General features: G+C 33.0%; 1 protein-coding gene across 7 annotated transcripts in view; it reads right to left on the bottom strand.

The window, feature by feature from the left end:
- The window catches only part of HERC4 (HECT and RLD domain containing E3 ubiquitin protein ligase 4), a 134,543-nt gene that overhangs the window by 90,199 nt on the left and 27,923 nt on the right, over positions 1-16,421 (bottom strand). For 4 of the 7 annotated variants that reach the window (XM_034662596.1, XM_034662595.1, XM_034662594.1 and 1 more), the window contains exons 4-7: positions 11,551-11,622; positions 10,596-10,672; positions 7,508-7,729; positions 6,334-6,425 (exon numbers count right to left, since the gene is read on the bottom strand). In XM_034662596.1, the coding sequence (XP_034518487.1) occupies positions 6,334-6,425; positions 7,508-7,729; positions 10,596-10,672; positions 11,551-11,622 (463 nt within the window). Of the gene's footprint in view, positions 1-6,333; positions 6,426-7,507; positions 7,730-10,595; positions 10,673-11,550; positions 11,623-16,421 lie in introns of those variants that run through there. The other 3 variants (XM_002913742.4, XM_002913743.4, XM_034662597.1) reach the window with 2 other exon arrangements.

Below are 16,421 nucleotides of genomic sequence, written 5' to 3' on the forward strand. Positions count from 1 at the left end.
TGTTATTTCACTGTGGTTTTGATTTGCATTTTCCTGATGATTGTGAGGTTAACACTAAGCACCTTTTCATGCACCTGTTGGCCATTTGTTATATTCTTTGGAAAAGTACCTATTTAAGATCCTTTGCCCATTTTTAAGCTAGATCATTTGGTTTAGCCATTGAGTAATCGGAGTTCCTTTTATATTTTGGATATTAACCCCTTATCAGATAAATGGTCTGCTAATATTTTCTCTCATTCCATAGGCTGCCTTTTCGTTTACTGTGTCCTCTGCTGTGCAAAAACTTCATTTGTTGTTCCACCTATTTATTTTTGCTTTTGTTACTTGTGCTTTTAGTGTCATATCCAAAAAATGATTACCAAGACCAATGTCAGAGGGCTTTTCACCCCGTTTTCTTCTAGGGTTTTAGTTTCAGGTCTTAACATTTATGTCTTTAATTCATTTTGAGTTACATTTTGTTAATGGTAAAATTTGGGGTCCAATTTCTTTCTTTTGCATACAGATACCCAGTTTTCCCAACACCATTTATTGAAGAGACCAAACTTTCCCACTGTGTGTTGTTGGGGTCTTGTACTGATTAGTTAGCTATATATATGCAGGTTTATTCCTGGGCTATCTATTGCTTGCTCTACATGTTTGTGTTTATGCCAGTACCACACTGTATTGATTACTATAGCTTTGTAATATAGTCTGAAATCAGGAGCTTGATGCTCAGCTTTGCTGTTCTTTCTCAAGATTGTTTTGGCTATTCCTGGTCTTTTGTGGCTCCATATGAATTTCAGGATTGTCTGTCCTATTTCTGTGAAAAATGCCACTGGAATTTTGATAGGGGTTACACTGAATCTGTGGATCACTTTCAGTAGTACATTTTAACAAGATTAACTCTTCTAATCCAAGAACATGCACTATCTTTCCATTTATTTGTGTCTTCTTCAATTTCTTTCATTGATGTCTTATACAGTTATCAGTGTACAGGTCTTTCACTCCTTGGTTAAATTTATCCCTCAGTATTTTATTGTTTTTGATGATATTGTACATGGGGATGCTTTCTTAATTTCTCTTTCAGAGTTTGTTCTTAGTGTATAGAGATGCAACTGATTTTTGTATGTTGACTTTGTATCCTGCAACTTTACTGAATTCATTTATTAGAACAGAGTTTTGGTAGTCTTAAGGGTTTCTATATACAATATTATGTCATCTGCAAACAGAGACAATTTTAGTTTTTCCTTTATAATTTGGATGTCTTTTATTTTTCTCTTTACTAAAATCGCTCTGGCTAGGGCATTCAGTACTATCTTCAATAGAGGTGAAGAGGGGGGGCATCTCCATCTTATTCTTGATCTTACAGGAAGAACTTTCAGCTTTTCACCACTGAATGATGTTAGCTGTGGGTTTGTCATTTACAGCCTTCATAATGTTGAGGCATATTCCTCCTATACTTTACTGAGAATTTTTATCATGAAAGGATGTTGAATTTCGTGAAATGCTTTTCCTGCATCTATTAGAATGACTAATGACTTTTAACCTTCATTCTATTAATGTGGTGTTGACTGATTTGCAGATGTTGAACCATTCTTACATCCCCGTGATAAATCTCACTTGATCATGGTATGTGGTCATTTTAATGTACTGTTAATTTTGGTTTGTTAGTATTTTGTTAAGGAGTTTTGCAAATATGTCCATCAGGGATATTGGTCTGTGATTTTATTTTTTTGTAGTGTCTTTGTGTGGCTTTGGTATGAGCATAATGGTGGCCTCATAAAATGCATTTAAAAGTGCTTCCTCCTATTTTTTTGAAGAGTCTGAGATGGACTGGCATTATTAATTAAATGGCAGAATTTACCAGTGAAGCCATCTGGTCCTGGGTTTTTTCTGTTGTTGCTGGGAGATTTTTGATTAGTGATTCAATCTCCTTACTAGTTAAAGCTCTGTTTAGATTGGCTATTTCTTTATGATTCAGTCTTGGTAGTTAGGATGTTTCCAGGAATTTATCGATTTCATTTATGTTATCCAATTTGTTAGCATATAATTGTTCATAGTAGTTTCTTATAATCCTTTTATTTGTGCAGTATCAATGGTAATGTCCCCTCTTATTTTTGATTTTGAGTCTTTTTTCTTGTCTCCCTAAAGATCTGTCGTGGGTTTTTTTGTGTATTTTGTTTTGTTATCTTTTCAGGAAAACAGTTCTTAGTTTTGTTGATCTTTTCTAATATATTTTTTGCTTCTATTTCTGCTCTGACCTTTGCAATTTTCTTCCTTCTCCTAACCCTGGGCATGGTTTGGTTTTCTTTTTTCCCTAGTTCCTGGAAGTACAAAGGCTGTCTCTTTGAGAGCTTTCTTTTTCTTTTTTCTTAAAGTAGCTGTTTATTGCTATAGACACTTTATTGGATATGCAGTGATACAGTTTATCACTACCTACCCCCTGTAGAGCTGTTTTTGCTGCATCCCTTAAGTTTTGATATGTTGTGTTTCCATTTTCACTTGTTTCAAGATATTTATTTCTATTTTACTTATTTTTTGACCCACTGATTGTTCAGGAGTGTGCTTTTAAATTTCCACATATCTGCAAATTTTCCGGCTTTCCATTATTGATTCATACCATTATCATTGGAAAAGATACTTGCTATGATTTCAATCTTAAATTTGTTGAGTCTTGTTTTATAACCTAACATGATCTCTCCTGCACAATATTGTTGTATGCTTGAGAAGAATGTGTATGTGCTGGTGTTGGATAGAGTGCTCTGCATCTGTTAGATCCATGTGATGTAAAGTGTAGTTCAAGTCCTATATTTCCTTATTGACTTTCCATACAGATGACCTATCTGTTGTTGAAAGTGGGGTACTGGAGTCCCCTACCATTACTGCTGTCTATTTCTATTTCCAGCTCTGTTAATATTTGCTTAATATTATTTAGGTGCTCTTATGTTGGGTGCACATATAAGTAGAGTTGTTATATCCTCTTCGTGAACTGACCCCTATAATTTTAATTTCTTAATATCTGATACTGAGGCCATGTTTAAATTTTCCTAATTATTTTATTACATCACACCAAAGTATATATCTGGTTGGTAATGTTAAAAGTAAGTGGGTTAACAAGTTTTACAGCCCAATCCATCCACATTAAGCTTAATGTTTCAATCTTTGTCTTGATCCACTATTAGGGAATATAAAATGGAAATTTTCTAATCTTATTATTTCTTCTAGATTTATTAGTTGGCATTCTTCTCTAGAGAACTTAACTCATCGGCTATTAAGTTACTCTGAAATACAATCTGCAAATAGGAGGCAGGGGAAATATGCTTCTTTCTCATTTACTAATTTTTTAAAAAATGAGTTGTTGTCTTAGCAACTTTCAAAGATAAACAATGAAGTTTGCTTTGTACTGACTTGAGGAAGAAAAGTACTATCACGGACTTTTATACAATTGGTATATTTCATACATTTATTGCCATCGTTATTTCTTTTTGTGAAAACTCCTGGATGTTGTCCTCTGACATGACCTTAGTACTCTTTTTAGTACTCTTTTTTGTAACACATAATACCCAAGGCTATTCTTAGACTTCTTCCCCCCAGATATGGAAACAGACTCTTCTCTAAGAAGCCTTGGTTATTTTTCATAGAGAGTCTACAACAATCAAGGGATGCCCACTGCTTCCAGATTGTACATGGCTAATTACTTATAGTTACTTCTAGGACCATTCAGTGGTCATGGCAGAAAAAAAATTTTTTTTTGAAGGAAAAGAATAAGAGTTCATAATGATACTCTTAACAGTGATTAAAAGTAAAGATCACAGGATTTTAATTTAATTCCTAATGTTTCATATCTCTTTTAAGCTGAAGGTCATAGATTCTAATGACAGTAAATTACTTATTTGCTTTATCCTATCCTGTATGTAATATATTGAGAATACTACTATCAATTTTATTACTGATAGTAAGACTACAGAAGGCAGTTTAAAATTTTGGGTGAATTCAGTTTATCTTTAGGCTATTTCCCACTAGTGATATACAACAAAATACTGTATTTTATAAGGACTTAATTAAAAGAATTCTCCTTTTGTAGTTGTGCCACTAGTATTTTTTTATTTTTAACAATTGCTTTAAAACATGTATGTTTGTGGGGCGCCTGGGTGGCACAGCGGTTAAGCATCTGCCTTCGGCTCAAGGCGTGATCCCGGCATTATGGTATCGAGCCCCACATCAGGCTCCTCCGCTATGAGCCTGCTTCTTCCTCTCCCACTCCCCCTGCTTGTGTTCCCTCTCTCACTGGCTGTCTCTATCTCTGTTGAATAAATAAATAAAATCTTTTAAAAAAAAATGTATGTTTGCTTTTTAATTATGTGTAACAGTTTCTAGGTTCTAAAGCAAAACTGTAAAGCAAAGTACATATGATCTAGGTATTAAATTTTTTAAAAATATAAATACCATGTAACATGTTCATTTTTTACCCCTCCCACTTACACAAAAGGCAACTATTCTGTACCTTCTTTTTACTTAATATATCCTAAAAATATTTCACAGCATAATATAGAGATCTTCTTCATTCTATTTTATAAGTCATATAAACATGGCCTGTAAATACCTATTTTACAAGTCCTATGTGATTACCACAGTTTATTTAACTAGGCTGCTACTGAAGGACATCTGCATTCTTTCATTCTTTTGCTATTAAAATAATGCCACAATAAATGGCTTTGTGCATACATAATTTCCTATCTTTGGGACAGATTCTTTAAAGTAGGATTGCTAAGTCAAAGATGTATGTATATGTGATTTGCAAAATGAATTTGTAAATGAACTTGAAAAAATCTGACATCTTTACGATAGTGTGTTCACACCCATTAACATACATGTCTTTATATTTACTGTTTTTTAAAGTCTGTTTTTAAATTGCTTAGGTAGGTTTTGCACAAGGGAACTGCTTCATAAAGTAATCCTAATTTATTTGCAAAAAGTACTTCCAGAAAAACAAAAGATACATGGACATGGAACTGTATTCTAACTTAAATCAAGGGAAAATAAAATATTTTCCTGTTGGGATATTTAAAACTATCTGATTTTGTTAAAAATAATATACACCAAAAACTCCAGTGAGCAAGTATCACCAGCTACTATCTTGAAAGGAATACAGAATATTAAAATTTAAAAAAAAAATCAACAGATATAAACAGTTACATATCCTGGGAAAATAAGGTAAGTGGTTATCTGAAGGGCTGAATTTGATAAGCATTAACATTGTGAATCTTTCTACCACAAAGCTAGTCCTAAGGAATAATATACAAAATATTTTCTACTATTATTTCAACAGCTTTATTTCTTCTAACCACCCATGACAGAAGAGAACGACTAGATTTATAACTTGCCAACATGAGTTAATAAAACTGTAGTGATTACATTTGTAATTTGAATGATAAAAATAAAATACGATAAGATTAGCAGGTAATAAAACTTCCTTACTAAAATGCAGTAATACAAATTTTTAAAAATCAACTTTTATAATTAGTCATCATATTTTTAAAAGTACTCTGAGTACATTATACTTGATAATGACAAAGAATAATTCTTATAAAAAAAAAATTCCCAATGTGGGAGTGTGTAGAATTTTGTGTACGTAGAAGTCTGATTAGAAGTTAATTTTTTCTTGCTAATATTATCTACTATGTAGAATGAAGATAAAAAAGCAAAAACATTAATTTCTAATTCAGCTAATAAAAAATGTGCCCATTCCTTTATGTTAACATGACTATAATAAATAATGTTTTTATTTTCATTTTACTTCTAATCACTACAGAACTACACAGTCCTGATAATGAAATGGCACATACCCAAGAAAGTTACAGGACAGAGTTAAAACCATTAACAAGATTGTGATGAAAGCTCATTATAATTGTTTGCATGATACTTAGCCTACGGTTAACAGATTCATTCTTCTCTATTACTTGTTATACCATACTTATAAGCCAAATGGGAGTTAAATTAAAATTTGGCAGTTATGCAATATAAATGGGATTGATACATAGAGGATGGCAAGTCTGACAAACTAAAAAGGAATTTTTTCATTCAAAATATTTAAACAGTATCTCACATAAAGCTGAGAAACTCAACAATACATAGTTAATCATACTTAACAGATCATAATTCACATTTCATAACATAAAGTTGAAAACAAGGTAAATTCTTTTTGACAAGTAATAATCTAGTTCTTGTCTTCAAGATAAATTACTTTTTTTGACATCAGTAACACTCGAGTTTAATGTAAATATCACGAAAACATTCACTAATTATAATAACTACCATGAGTAATAATAAAGAAGTTTTATAGGAGTACAATACCTTGGTTAGTGCAGCAGTATGATCTTCTCCACAACAAATATAAACTATTTTCTGAGTTCTTAGTGACTTTAGTAAATTAGGAACATACCTATCTGAAAATTCCAACAAGAGACGTTAACGGTATTTTTTAAGTTAAAACTCTTCTAAACTGTGTTTCCTCTACATCTTCCCAAGCTCAGCAGACAGTGATAAATAATTTTAACTGTGATTCAATGATTCTGTAGTACAAGCCTACTTAAATGGGCTCCCAGGTCTTTCTATTCATGCTGCTGTGATAAAGGAGGGTTTTAATGAGTAATTTAAGTGTTAAACTGCCTTAACACCAATCTGCACAGAACTAGAAATCAAGGAATTTCAAAGCTATTTGCTTCTAATATCATTCTTTATATTCACCTCATGATAACTGAACTCACAGGAGTCTATTTAAATACCTGAAAATTACACTTTCTGCTATTTTGTAGCAGAAAAGAAATATGCCCTAATCGGACATTTTTCTTATGCAGAACAAAATATTTTAAAATTCTGAGTATTATTTGCTTATCATTACCAGTTGTTACTAGACCAGCAACTCACTTTTGTCCACTTAAATGACAGTAATGCTGAATTTTATGAAATTAGTTTCTGTATTTCAGATATTGGCATCTGAATTAACAGTTATGAAAAATCAGTTCCAAGATACTGACTTGTTTCAAGTAATTATAATTTCTAAAATTCCAATTGTTTATTTTCAAGACTCTAGAATCAATGTTAAAAGTGAAGCCCAAAATAAAGATTTAATAACTCAGATTATTTTAATATTTCCTTGAAAAACTCCAATGATTAACACTTCATGTTACTTTCCAGAATAATTTTACAACTTCTTTCCACCAATGGTGGCCAATAATGTGATTACCAATTAAATCACTGTTTTTCACAACTTTCCTTTAATGAACATCTAACAACAAAGATTTTTCCAGATATATTTTCTAGAGTTTATTTTGTGATAAAATGGTATTTTTTGGCATTCCCACCATCCCTTAAAAATATTATCAAATGGAATTTTTAAATAAACCTGATCTCATCCCCTTCTCCACATCAGGGAAGACTTGGGTACATTTCTTTCTGACATTAAGAATCACTGATCCATCTCAAAAGATCATTTAAGTACATTTATTTATAAATAATGAGAACCTACCATTTTCATCATTAAGACCTAGTTGACCAAACTTGTTGCGTCCCCATCCAAAAATAGCTCCAGAAAGGGTGAGTACAAAACTATGGGCTCCTCCTGCTGCAACTTGCATGAAAGGGATTCCAAGCAAAGACTTAATCAGCTGTGGTGAAGCTTGCTTTTTACAGTCAATGCCTAAACCCAACTGGCCATATTTATTTTGTCCCCAACAGAAGACTTCACTTGCTGTAAAACAGAAATTATAAAATTAACTATTTTCTTCACACACACAAAAATTTCACTTGAAGATCATCAGTTACTTTGGGACATTCCTCTCTCATCAAATGGAAATATATATTCCCCTTTATTAAGTTTCTTATATGGAAACATAATACCACCCAGAAGAACATTCTATATTAGTACACTATAAGTTTGACCCACTTTACTAATGAATGGGTAAGTCACATAACTGAGGGGAATCTCATTTCCTTATGTTTCTTAAGATAGGACCGTTCCTTTTTAATATTCCTGAAGTCTCACTTTTATTCTGTGATTTATCCCAAAAGGCACTCAACCAGGCTCAAGCCTTCAGTTATTATATACTGATCACATTCAAAATTTTATCACTAGACCAGACCTCTCTTATGAGCAATAAACCCATGTATCTAATTGTGTATCTGACATTTACACTTGGATATTACAAAGGCACCTCCAGCTCTGCGTGTTCCAAACTATTTATGACCCCCACCCTACCTCCCATTATCTGGACCTATTCTCAGTGTTCTTCATCTCAACAAATGATATTATAACTGATTCAGTAGCACAAGCCATAAACAGGCATGCTTAACTCTTCTCTTACCTTATACACAGATTGATATCAATCAATCATATATCACCACATAATATACAGTTTTCCTTCTAAAGAAAAATACGGCAAATAGATCCACTCCTCACCATCTCTGTTTGTCACTTTTGCTCCCCCAACCGTCACCCTGTTTTGCAACTTTAGACATCTTCTTATTTTATTAAATAAATGGCACTAATAACTGACACACTGCTCACTGTTTTGAAAATTCATACTATAAAATAGTACACACTTAAAAGTAAGTTTCCCTCTAAAATTAGACTTTGGGTCCTCTCCCAAGAGACAACCACTCTTACCAATTACTGGTATGTTCTTCCAGAAATATTATATGGACATACGAGCAGACATCTGTATATATACAGAGATACTATTAAAATACAGATTTGATAATGTGGCTCACCTGAAGAAAAGGTATCAGAGCCTTCCCACTGACACTGGGATAAGCACTTTTAACAAGGCCTGTAACATTCTATATCATCTACCTACATTTCCAAGCTCATTTCATACCAGTCTATTCCTTCACTATACTCTAGTGATACTTGTCTTCCTTTACATTCTCCAATGCCCATTTCTCACACACTTGCAGTTCCCTCTGTGTACACCTTCCTCTCATCTTTGTCTAGTTCACTTCTACTCTCTCCCAGCAGGAAGCTTTCCCTGGCTGTCCAGATTAAGTCCAGTCCCCGTTATATGTTCCACATATCCTAAACTTTTTTCTTTACAGTCCTTTTTCATAGTATGTAATTATATTGTTATTTATATGAATATGACTGCAACATAAGGGCTAGCAGCATACTGCTTACCACTATATACTATACACTCCAATGTGCCTAGTTCATACTGAGGGATCAAAAAAAAAAATCATTAAATGAGTAAAATACTGCTAAAGTGTGAAGCCCAATAAGGCAAAAGAATCCCTGTAAGACAGAAAACTGCCCTCCTCAACAGTAAAACTTCTGGGTTTAAATTGACCTTGGATCTACCTACCTAAATATCAAAAGAAGAGCTGACAAAGTAACAACAAATACAGGGATGCCAGCTTCCCCATTGCCTATAGAAATTCAAATGCCTTAAGTAAGGCATTTAAGGCCTTTGTAACATACTACCTCAACTGAAGTATCAGTATGTCTCCCGTGATCACAATATCCACATAAACCACATGCTAATAGTCAAATACACAAAATACTTTTCTCATTCTATGCCTTTACTAGTACTGTCACCTTTGCCAATTCTCAACACTTCCCCTAGCTACTTCACAACGTTTCTCTGAATCTGAACAAATTTTATTCATCTTTTAAAGACTTGCATCAAATACCAATTCCCTCTTTTTTGTTAATAATTTTATTGATTTCACACTTTTTTCTTCATTCCCCTAGCACTTTACTTTGGCCTTGACCAAAACAGTATTTTTCTGTCTCAAACTAGTTATTTGTACGTCTGCCCCCTCCACTAGATGGTATAGTCCCTAAAATAATTCTATTATCTTACCTGTATTACCCCATAGCTATACCCTAGTGCTGTATTCACAGTAGGCCTAGGCATTTAATGAATTAAATAACAGTAATATTGCAGCCACTAGAGCTTATTTTTTAACTGGTAAAAACCAATGTAGTAACCCATGCTACAATCCTTAGCTGGCAGATGAAGAAGTTAAATGAATAAGAAACAAAAGCAAACAAACCTAATAGGATGCTTAGCCTTCTTTGTTTTTATTCATAAAAAGTCTGACATCAAATGAGATTGGGCAAGTTATAACCTTCCCCCTCTATGAAGGCATAGCATTTAGCAGACTATAGAACAATTAGACACAAAAATCAATTCCATGTCTATATACTAACAATAACAACTTGAAAATGATTCAATAATAAAAAATATCATTTGATATCTAGGGCAAAATCTAATAAAAGATGTTTAAGATCTCTCCACAGAAAACAAAATACTATTGAGAAAAATTAAAAGGAGATTAAAATAGAGGGATATAACATGTTCAAGAATTGAAAAAATCAATATTGTAAAGATTTTCCTAAAATTGACTTACAGAAACAATGTAATCCCAATCAAAATCCCAGTAGTCTGTGTGTCTGTGAAGACTGACAAGCTAGTACTGAAATGTATATGGATATGAAAAGGATCGAAAAGAACCAGGACAATCTTGAATTTCAAGAACAAAGTTGGAGGACTTTCTGCTCAATTCAAGTATCCAATAATAAAAGCGAAAAGGGGCAAGAAAATAAAAATAATGCTTACCTTTAGAAAGTGCAAGTGAATGATAGTAACCGCAAGCAACCTGTACTATCTGGATATCTGACAAACTTTTAATATTTCTAGAAAATAAGAAAAGAGATCAAAATCAGTTAATTCCATTTAAATGTATCCTGAATACTATTTATTAATGCCATTTATTGACCACTTATTATGTCCAAGTAGTTTCCTACTGACCTAGCAGTTCATGCTATTTTTTATATGTCCATTTTATCCAACTATTTATGCTAAAAACAAATCGAATGTGAAAAAAATTAAGAGGTGTAATGAGAAAGCAGGTTGAAAAAAGAATTTAGGGAAACTATGCTCACACCTCAAATATTCCTCACAGTGCTTCTGTAATTCAGATACTTTCTTTTATCAAAAGAAATCTTTAGCTCCAAGTGTCAAACCTGGCAATATATTTGTAAAACAAATTTGTAAAACAAATGTACATGATCTAATTTGTCTAAAAATTGATGTTTGGTCTAGTTTAATACATGTTCTCTACCAGATTCCTTAAGAACCAACAGGGATTCTTATCGTGCAGTGTTACCAATTCACAAATTATGAAACTTATTCCTTTTGAGCTATCCTTTTCCTTTACATCTAAATCAGTGATAGCAAACTTAATTCTTCACTAGAGAAATTTATCAATTCACATGTATTATGATCACTGATATGTTCAGTCATATTTCTGCCATCTTGAATTTTTCCTTATATTTTTATAGTTTCTTCCCCCCCCCTTTCTGATTTTTCCTTAACTGCAATATAATTCTGAAGGCTAATTTTTAAAGCATTACAAAAATCAAGTAACTTTGTGCATCAATCATCCCAGGTGTTTCTTATGTAGTTCCCCTTCTCCTGGTCATTGTTTTTCCTGAATGAGTGTTTTCAAGGTAAAAAGGGGGGGAGGAAACATATGTTTCTTATTTCCCTTTACCTGATACTGCCACCTGACCTGATTCTGCCATTTGAGAGTCCGGAGCAAGTTCTGACCAGAGTGTCGATACCCATGATTTTCGGGAGGCAGCTTCAGCAAATCAAATTTTGAGTAGGAGAAAGGAGAGTTACTCTAATTCCATACTGTTGTATTAAAAATTATTTTTATTTAGTGGATTTATGTTCTTAACTACAAAACCTGAAAGTTGCACTGCTATAATTTGACAGAATCCAAAAAGTTAGCAGGATCCAATGCACCTTCAGATTTTCAAATGTAGCAAAATGCCATTTTTTCTGCAATTAGCAAAACCAAACTCTAGCAATGCAAAAATAAAAAATAAAAAAACACATGGAATGTACAATTGTGCTGAAGTTAACTGAACATTTACTGTTACTGTTTATGCATATTAGGCACATGATACACTGACCAGTGAACTATATTAAATATTTTTAACTATATTAACTATTTTTAAAAACTTGTTTCAGGTATCAAATCCAAATAAAACATTTCAAATACTACACTCTCATAGCACCTTATTTTTTTCCTTCACAGCATTTGTCACTGTTAATTACTAGAGTACTTATTCATTTAATTATTACTAGCGTACTCTGCTAAACAATTAGCTCTATAGACACAGACAATGTGTCTTATACTCACAGGCTCCCCAGCACTTACCACAGTGCCTGGCAAAAAAATATGTAATGAATATACTGTTAAAGGATGAGTTTATAAAGTCTTTGAGGCTTTAGGATTAAACTATTCATAAAGTCTGTCCCTAAAACTTCTAAATTTGCATAGCAATTTATAGTCGGTGACTTTCTCATTTCCAAAATTATCTTAAGGCTTGGAATATAACATAAATGCTAATTTCTTTAGCCATGTCTGCTACAGCCACAAGGAAATATATTCTTCTGTGGCATTACTATTTAAAAAAAAAAAATCTCCTTTCATCTCCATGTAAATTAATTCGCTGAAGGTTTGGGGAGCCAAAGGAGAATATGTTTTTCTTCTTGCCCTTTTTTTTTTTTTAAGCTTTCAGGAATAAAAGAAAGAAAATACTGAATGGTAATAAGTTACCATATTAGTTCCCCATGTTCCATTTTTCCTAAAGAGATAACAAATTAGAAAATTCTAAATGAAACAGAATTTTTTTTAATTCATCAAAAGTAATTCTCTTTAAGTAAAAAAGCAAATGTAAATGTTTTCAAATTTTTTAAACAATTCAAATGCAGTTAAGTAAAATAAGCCAGAATTAATTTTGTAAATAAAAATACATACTTATACATACACACTACCTGAAGATTCCTAATTAATCAGAACTATGAAGAGAAAATCAGAATTTAGAAATCTAGGGTCAACATTTTCTTTTTTTTTTTTTTTTAAAGATTTTATTTATTTCTGTGACAGAGAGACAGCCAGCGAGAGAGGGAACACAACTGTGGAGTGGGAGAGGAAGAAGCAGGCTTCCCAGCGGAGGAGCCCGATGTGGGATTCGATCCCAGAACGCCGGGATCACGCCCCGAGCCGAAGGCAGACGCCTAACGACTGCGCCACCCAGGTGCCCCAGGGTCAACATTTTCTAACTGCTTATAAATCTGAAATAACTCCCTAAAGTTTAGATTATGTCAAACATTTTAAATGGCTATGACATCACTGAATGATTCACTGTAAAGAACTGAATCCTTTACTGTATTTTGAAAGATGTTTGAAATTTGTAAGAAAACATTTAATAAACTTGGAAATAAGATTTGTACTCCCTCCCTTGGGAAGTCTGCCAAAATATATTAATTGTTGAATATGGGTGCTACTGTACCGTTACATTTTACAATTTAATGTACACAGGCATTAGAGGCAGAAACCAGGCACTTCCAGTTGTTTGTGAAGGTAAAATTCCAACAACTGTTAACAAAGACTAGTAAAAACTTTACATTACATAATTAAAAATTTCAGAACTAAAACATTTAATATTTTGCCAAATTCAAACTCAACACGGTATTTACATTAAGTACACCTTTTTGTAAGTCAATTACACAACAGTAAAGTGGTTTTAAAAATATATTTTACCAGTAACAGTGAAGCCATAACTTCCTTAGTGATTTGAGAAGTCTTAGCACAAACTCTTTTTTCAATTTTGAAAAATTAACGCTAACAATCAAGTCTCTACCATTAAGAAATACTTTTTCTTTTTAATCTAAAATCGTAATATACGTTCAAAACTGAGTGTAAGAAAATAAATTTTACTTTTGACCAAGCTGACAAGTCAAACATATTTAATTAGTTTCTATAATCCAGAAATAGCTGTTCTCAGAAGGATCATGTTATACTACCCTCTCACAGTTTTTATTGCATATGTCTAAGAAACGGAATTTTAAAAAAAATTTTATTGCCAAAAACTGGTTTTTTAAAGTTTGCATGGAAAAGTATGTATTTCCACTTATATCAAACTAAAAGATGGTAAAATTAGTCTTAACTTTTTTTTTTTATAAAGGTGTAACATATATCCTACATAAAAAGAAATAACTAGGCAGAAATGCAGGTCTATAGGCAAACCATAGGACACTCTTAAATATAGGGAACAAGTTGAGGGTTGCTGGAGGGGAATTCGATGGGGATATGGGGTAACTGGGTGATGGGCATTAAGGAAGGCACTTGATGTAATAAGCGCTGGGTGTTATATGCAACTGATGAATCACTAAATTCTACTCCTGAAACTAATGCTACACTATATGTGAACTTGAATTTTAAAAAAAGTTTTTAAAGAAAGAAATGCAGGTCTACAGAGACTAGCATTAGTACTGAATAATCTGTCTTTCCCCAAGGAGTAGTGATTTCAAAACAAAATAAAATTAGAAGTAGGAAAAGATCATCAAAGTAGTAACAGTTTCAAATATAGCCTATTACTAATTTTACACTCTTCTTTCATTTTAAAGTATTCTTAAATACTCTTATCTACTGGCATAAAAATGGATTTTGTTCTCAAAAAAGTACAGCCTAACGTGAATCTTCACTTTTCTGACCATTCTTACAAACATTATGACACTAATTTTTTAAAAAATCTATTAACATATAATTGAGCTTCCTCCTGTCTTCTACATGTTTTGTTCAAAATGAATGCACAATTTACAAAGCTGGCTGACATCTCTTAGCATACAGAAAAAGCCTTGCATCTAAAAATGGTTTGGTACCACAATTCAGAAAGAAAAAAAAAATCACTGGCAGTGTTTCATAAAAATATATTTCTATATCATATATTATTTTGATAGAATTTCAAACATATTTGTTTATGACAAAATGAAACTGTTCTTAAGAGTAAAGTTGTTTGGATATAAAGATGAAGTAAGTTGTGTCAGGACATCATAATCTCATCCATTCTAGATTAACTCAGTGGCTCAGTTGCTGTGGGGCTCCACTGGGGGCTTACCAATAAAAACACATGAAGAAAAACTCCAGCTACAGGACATTTAAACTATAAATACTAAGAGTTTGTGAGGACTATCCCAGACTCTTAGGTCTTAGCTGATCTAAATAGCTCTCCAAAGACAGGGCAATTAGTGCCAGCCACAGTAAAGGAGACTTTAACTTTCAGTGGTAAAAACCGAGTGCAATCCTAGGGAAAAGATCCTCTTGCCCATCAACACTTGCTAGGATATCCTTCCTTGCCAACATGCTCTAGAACAGGGGATTTTACTTTTGTGCTGGCAGGAGGACATCAGCTCTCAGTTGGCTAAGCCATCTCTCCCTAGTATCAAGTCAAATAAATGTACACCTCAACTAAATTTGATCTTTATTACTATCATCTCTTGCTTGGAACAACAGTATGATTCATGTAATCTATCACTCGTTTGGAGTACGTTATTTATCCCATGTGCTACTGGCTTGTGAAATTCCTTCAGTAAACCCGTGTTAAATAGACGGCTGGCAAAGACAAACTCAGTCTCTGAGTGTGATCTGCCCCCAAACAAAATATACTGAAATACTAAATTGCCCTTTAATACGTGAAAATATCAGTAAAAACTACATATATGTCATAACAAATCAGATCAGTCCACCGAAAACGGAGTACGTTGAGCAGGAGAAATGCCTTAACACAGAGCTTTAAAGTTAATACACATACTTAGCAAATACAAAAACACACACGTTTAAACCAAATGTCTCAAATAAGATCTCTTTCAGGTCCCCATCCAGGTTCATGAAATAGTAAAGTCACAGATACATAATTTATTATAGGGAACTGTTCAAATAAAATTACGTTTCTTTCCATTTACGAAGTATCTATGGATCACTGACTGAAATCCCCTATATTAGAAGTGAAGAGCAACAAAAATATAAGTATGATTTTAAGAAACCAGTGGAGTAAATATAAAAGAAATTAGAAAGCTTTGACATAAATCATGGTTTTGAGGCATAATGGTTTGAGACATGATGACATAAATCGTGATTTAGAAAATCTCACACGTAAGCCCCTTTTCAATCATAAAAACACAAAATTTTAAGACTCTTAAATTAAAAATCCCATTCTAGGGGCTCCTGGGTGGCACAGCGGTTAAGCGTCTGCCTTCGGCTCAGGGCGTGATCCCGGCGTTACAGGATCTAGCCCCACATCAGGCTCCTCTGCTATGAGCCTGCTTCTTCCTCTCCCACTCCCCCTGCTTGTGTTCCCTCTCTCGCTGACGGTCTCTATCTCTGTCAAAATAAATAAATAAAATCTTTAAAAAAAATAAAATAAAAATCCCATTCTACAATAATTATTTGTGCTTTGTATTACTATCTAGCCAATAGCTATTTGGTTGCAAATTACCATTTCCTGAAATAAATCAAAACTGAAATAACTAAAAAACTCAATTTACTTAGCTTAAGGAAAAAAAATTTTCTCCCAAGAGCACCATCAG

Source organism: Ailuropoda melanoleuca, chromosome 6, assembly GCF_002007445.2.
Source record: "Ailuropoda melanoleuca isolate Jingjing chromosome 6, ASM200744v2, whole genome shotgun sequence".
Lineage (NCBI taxonomy): Eukaryota > Metazoa > Chordata > Mammalia > Carnivora > Ursidae > Ailuropoda > Ailuropoda melanoleuca.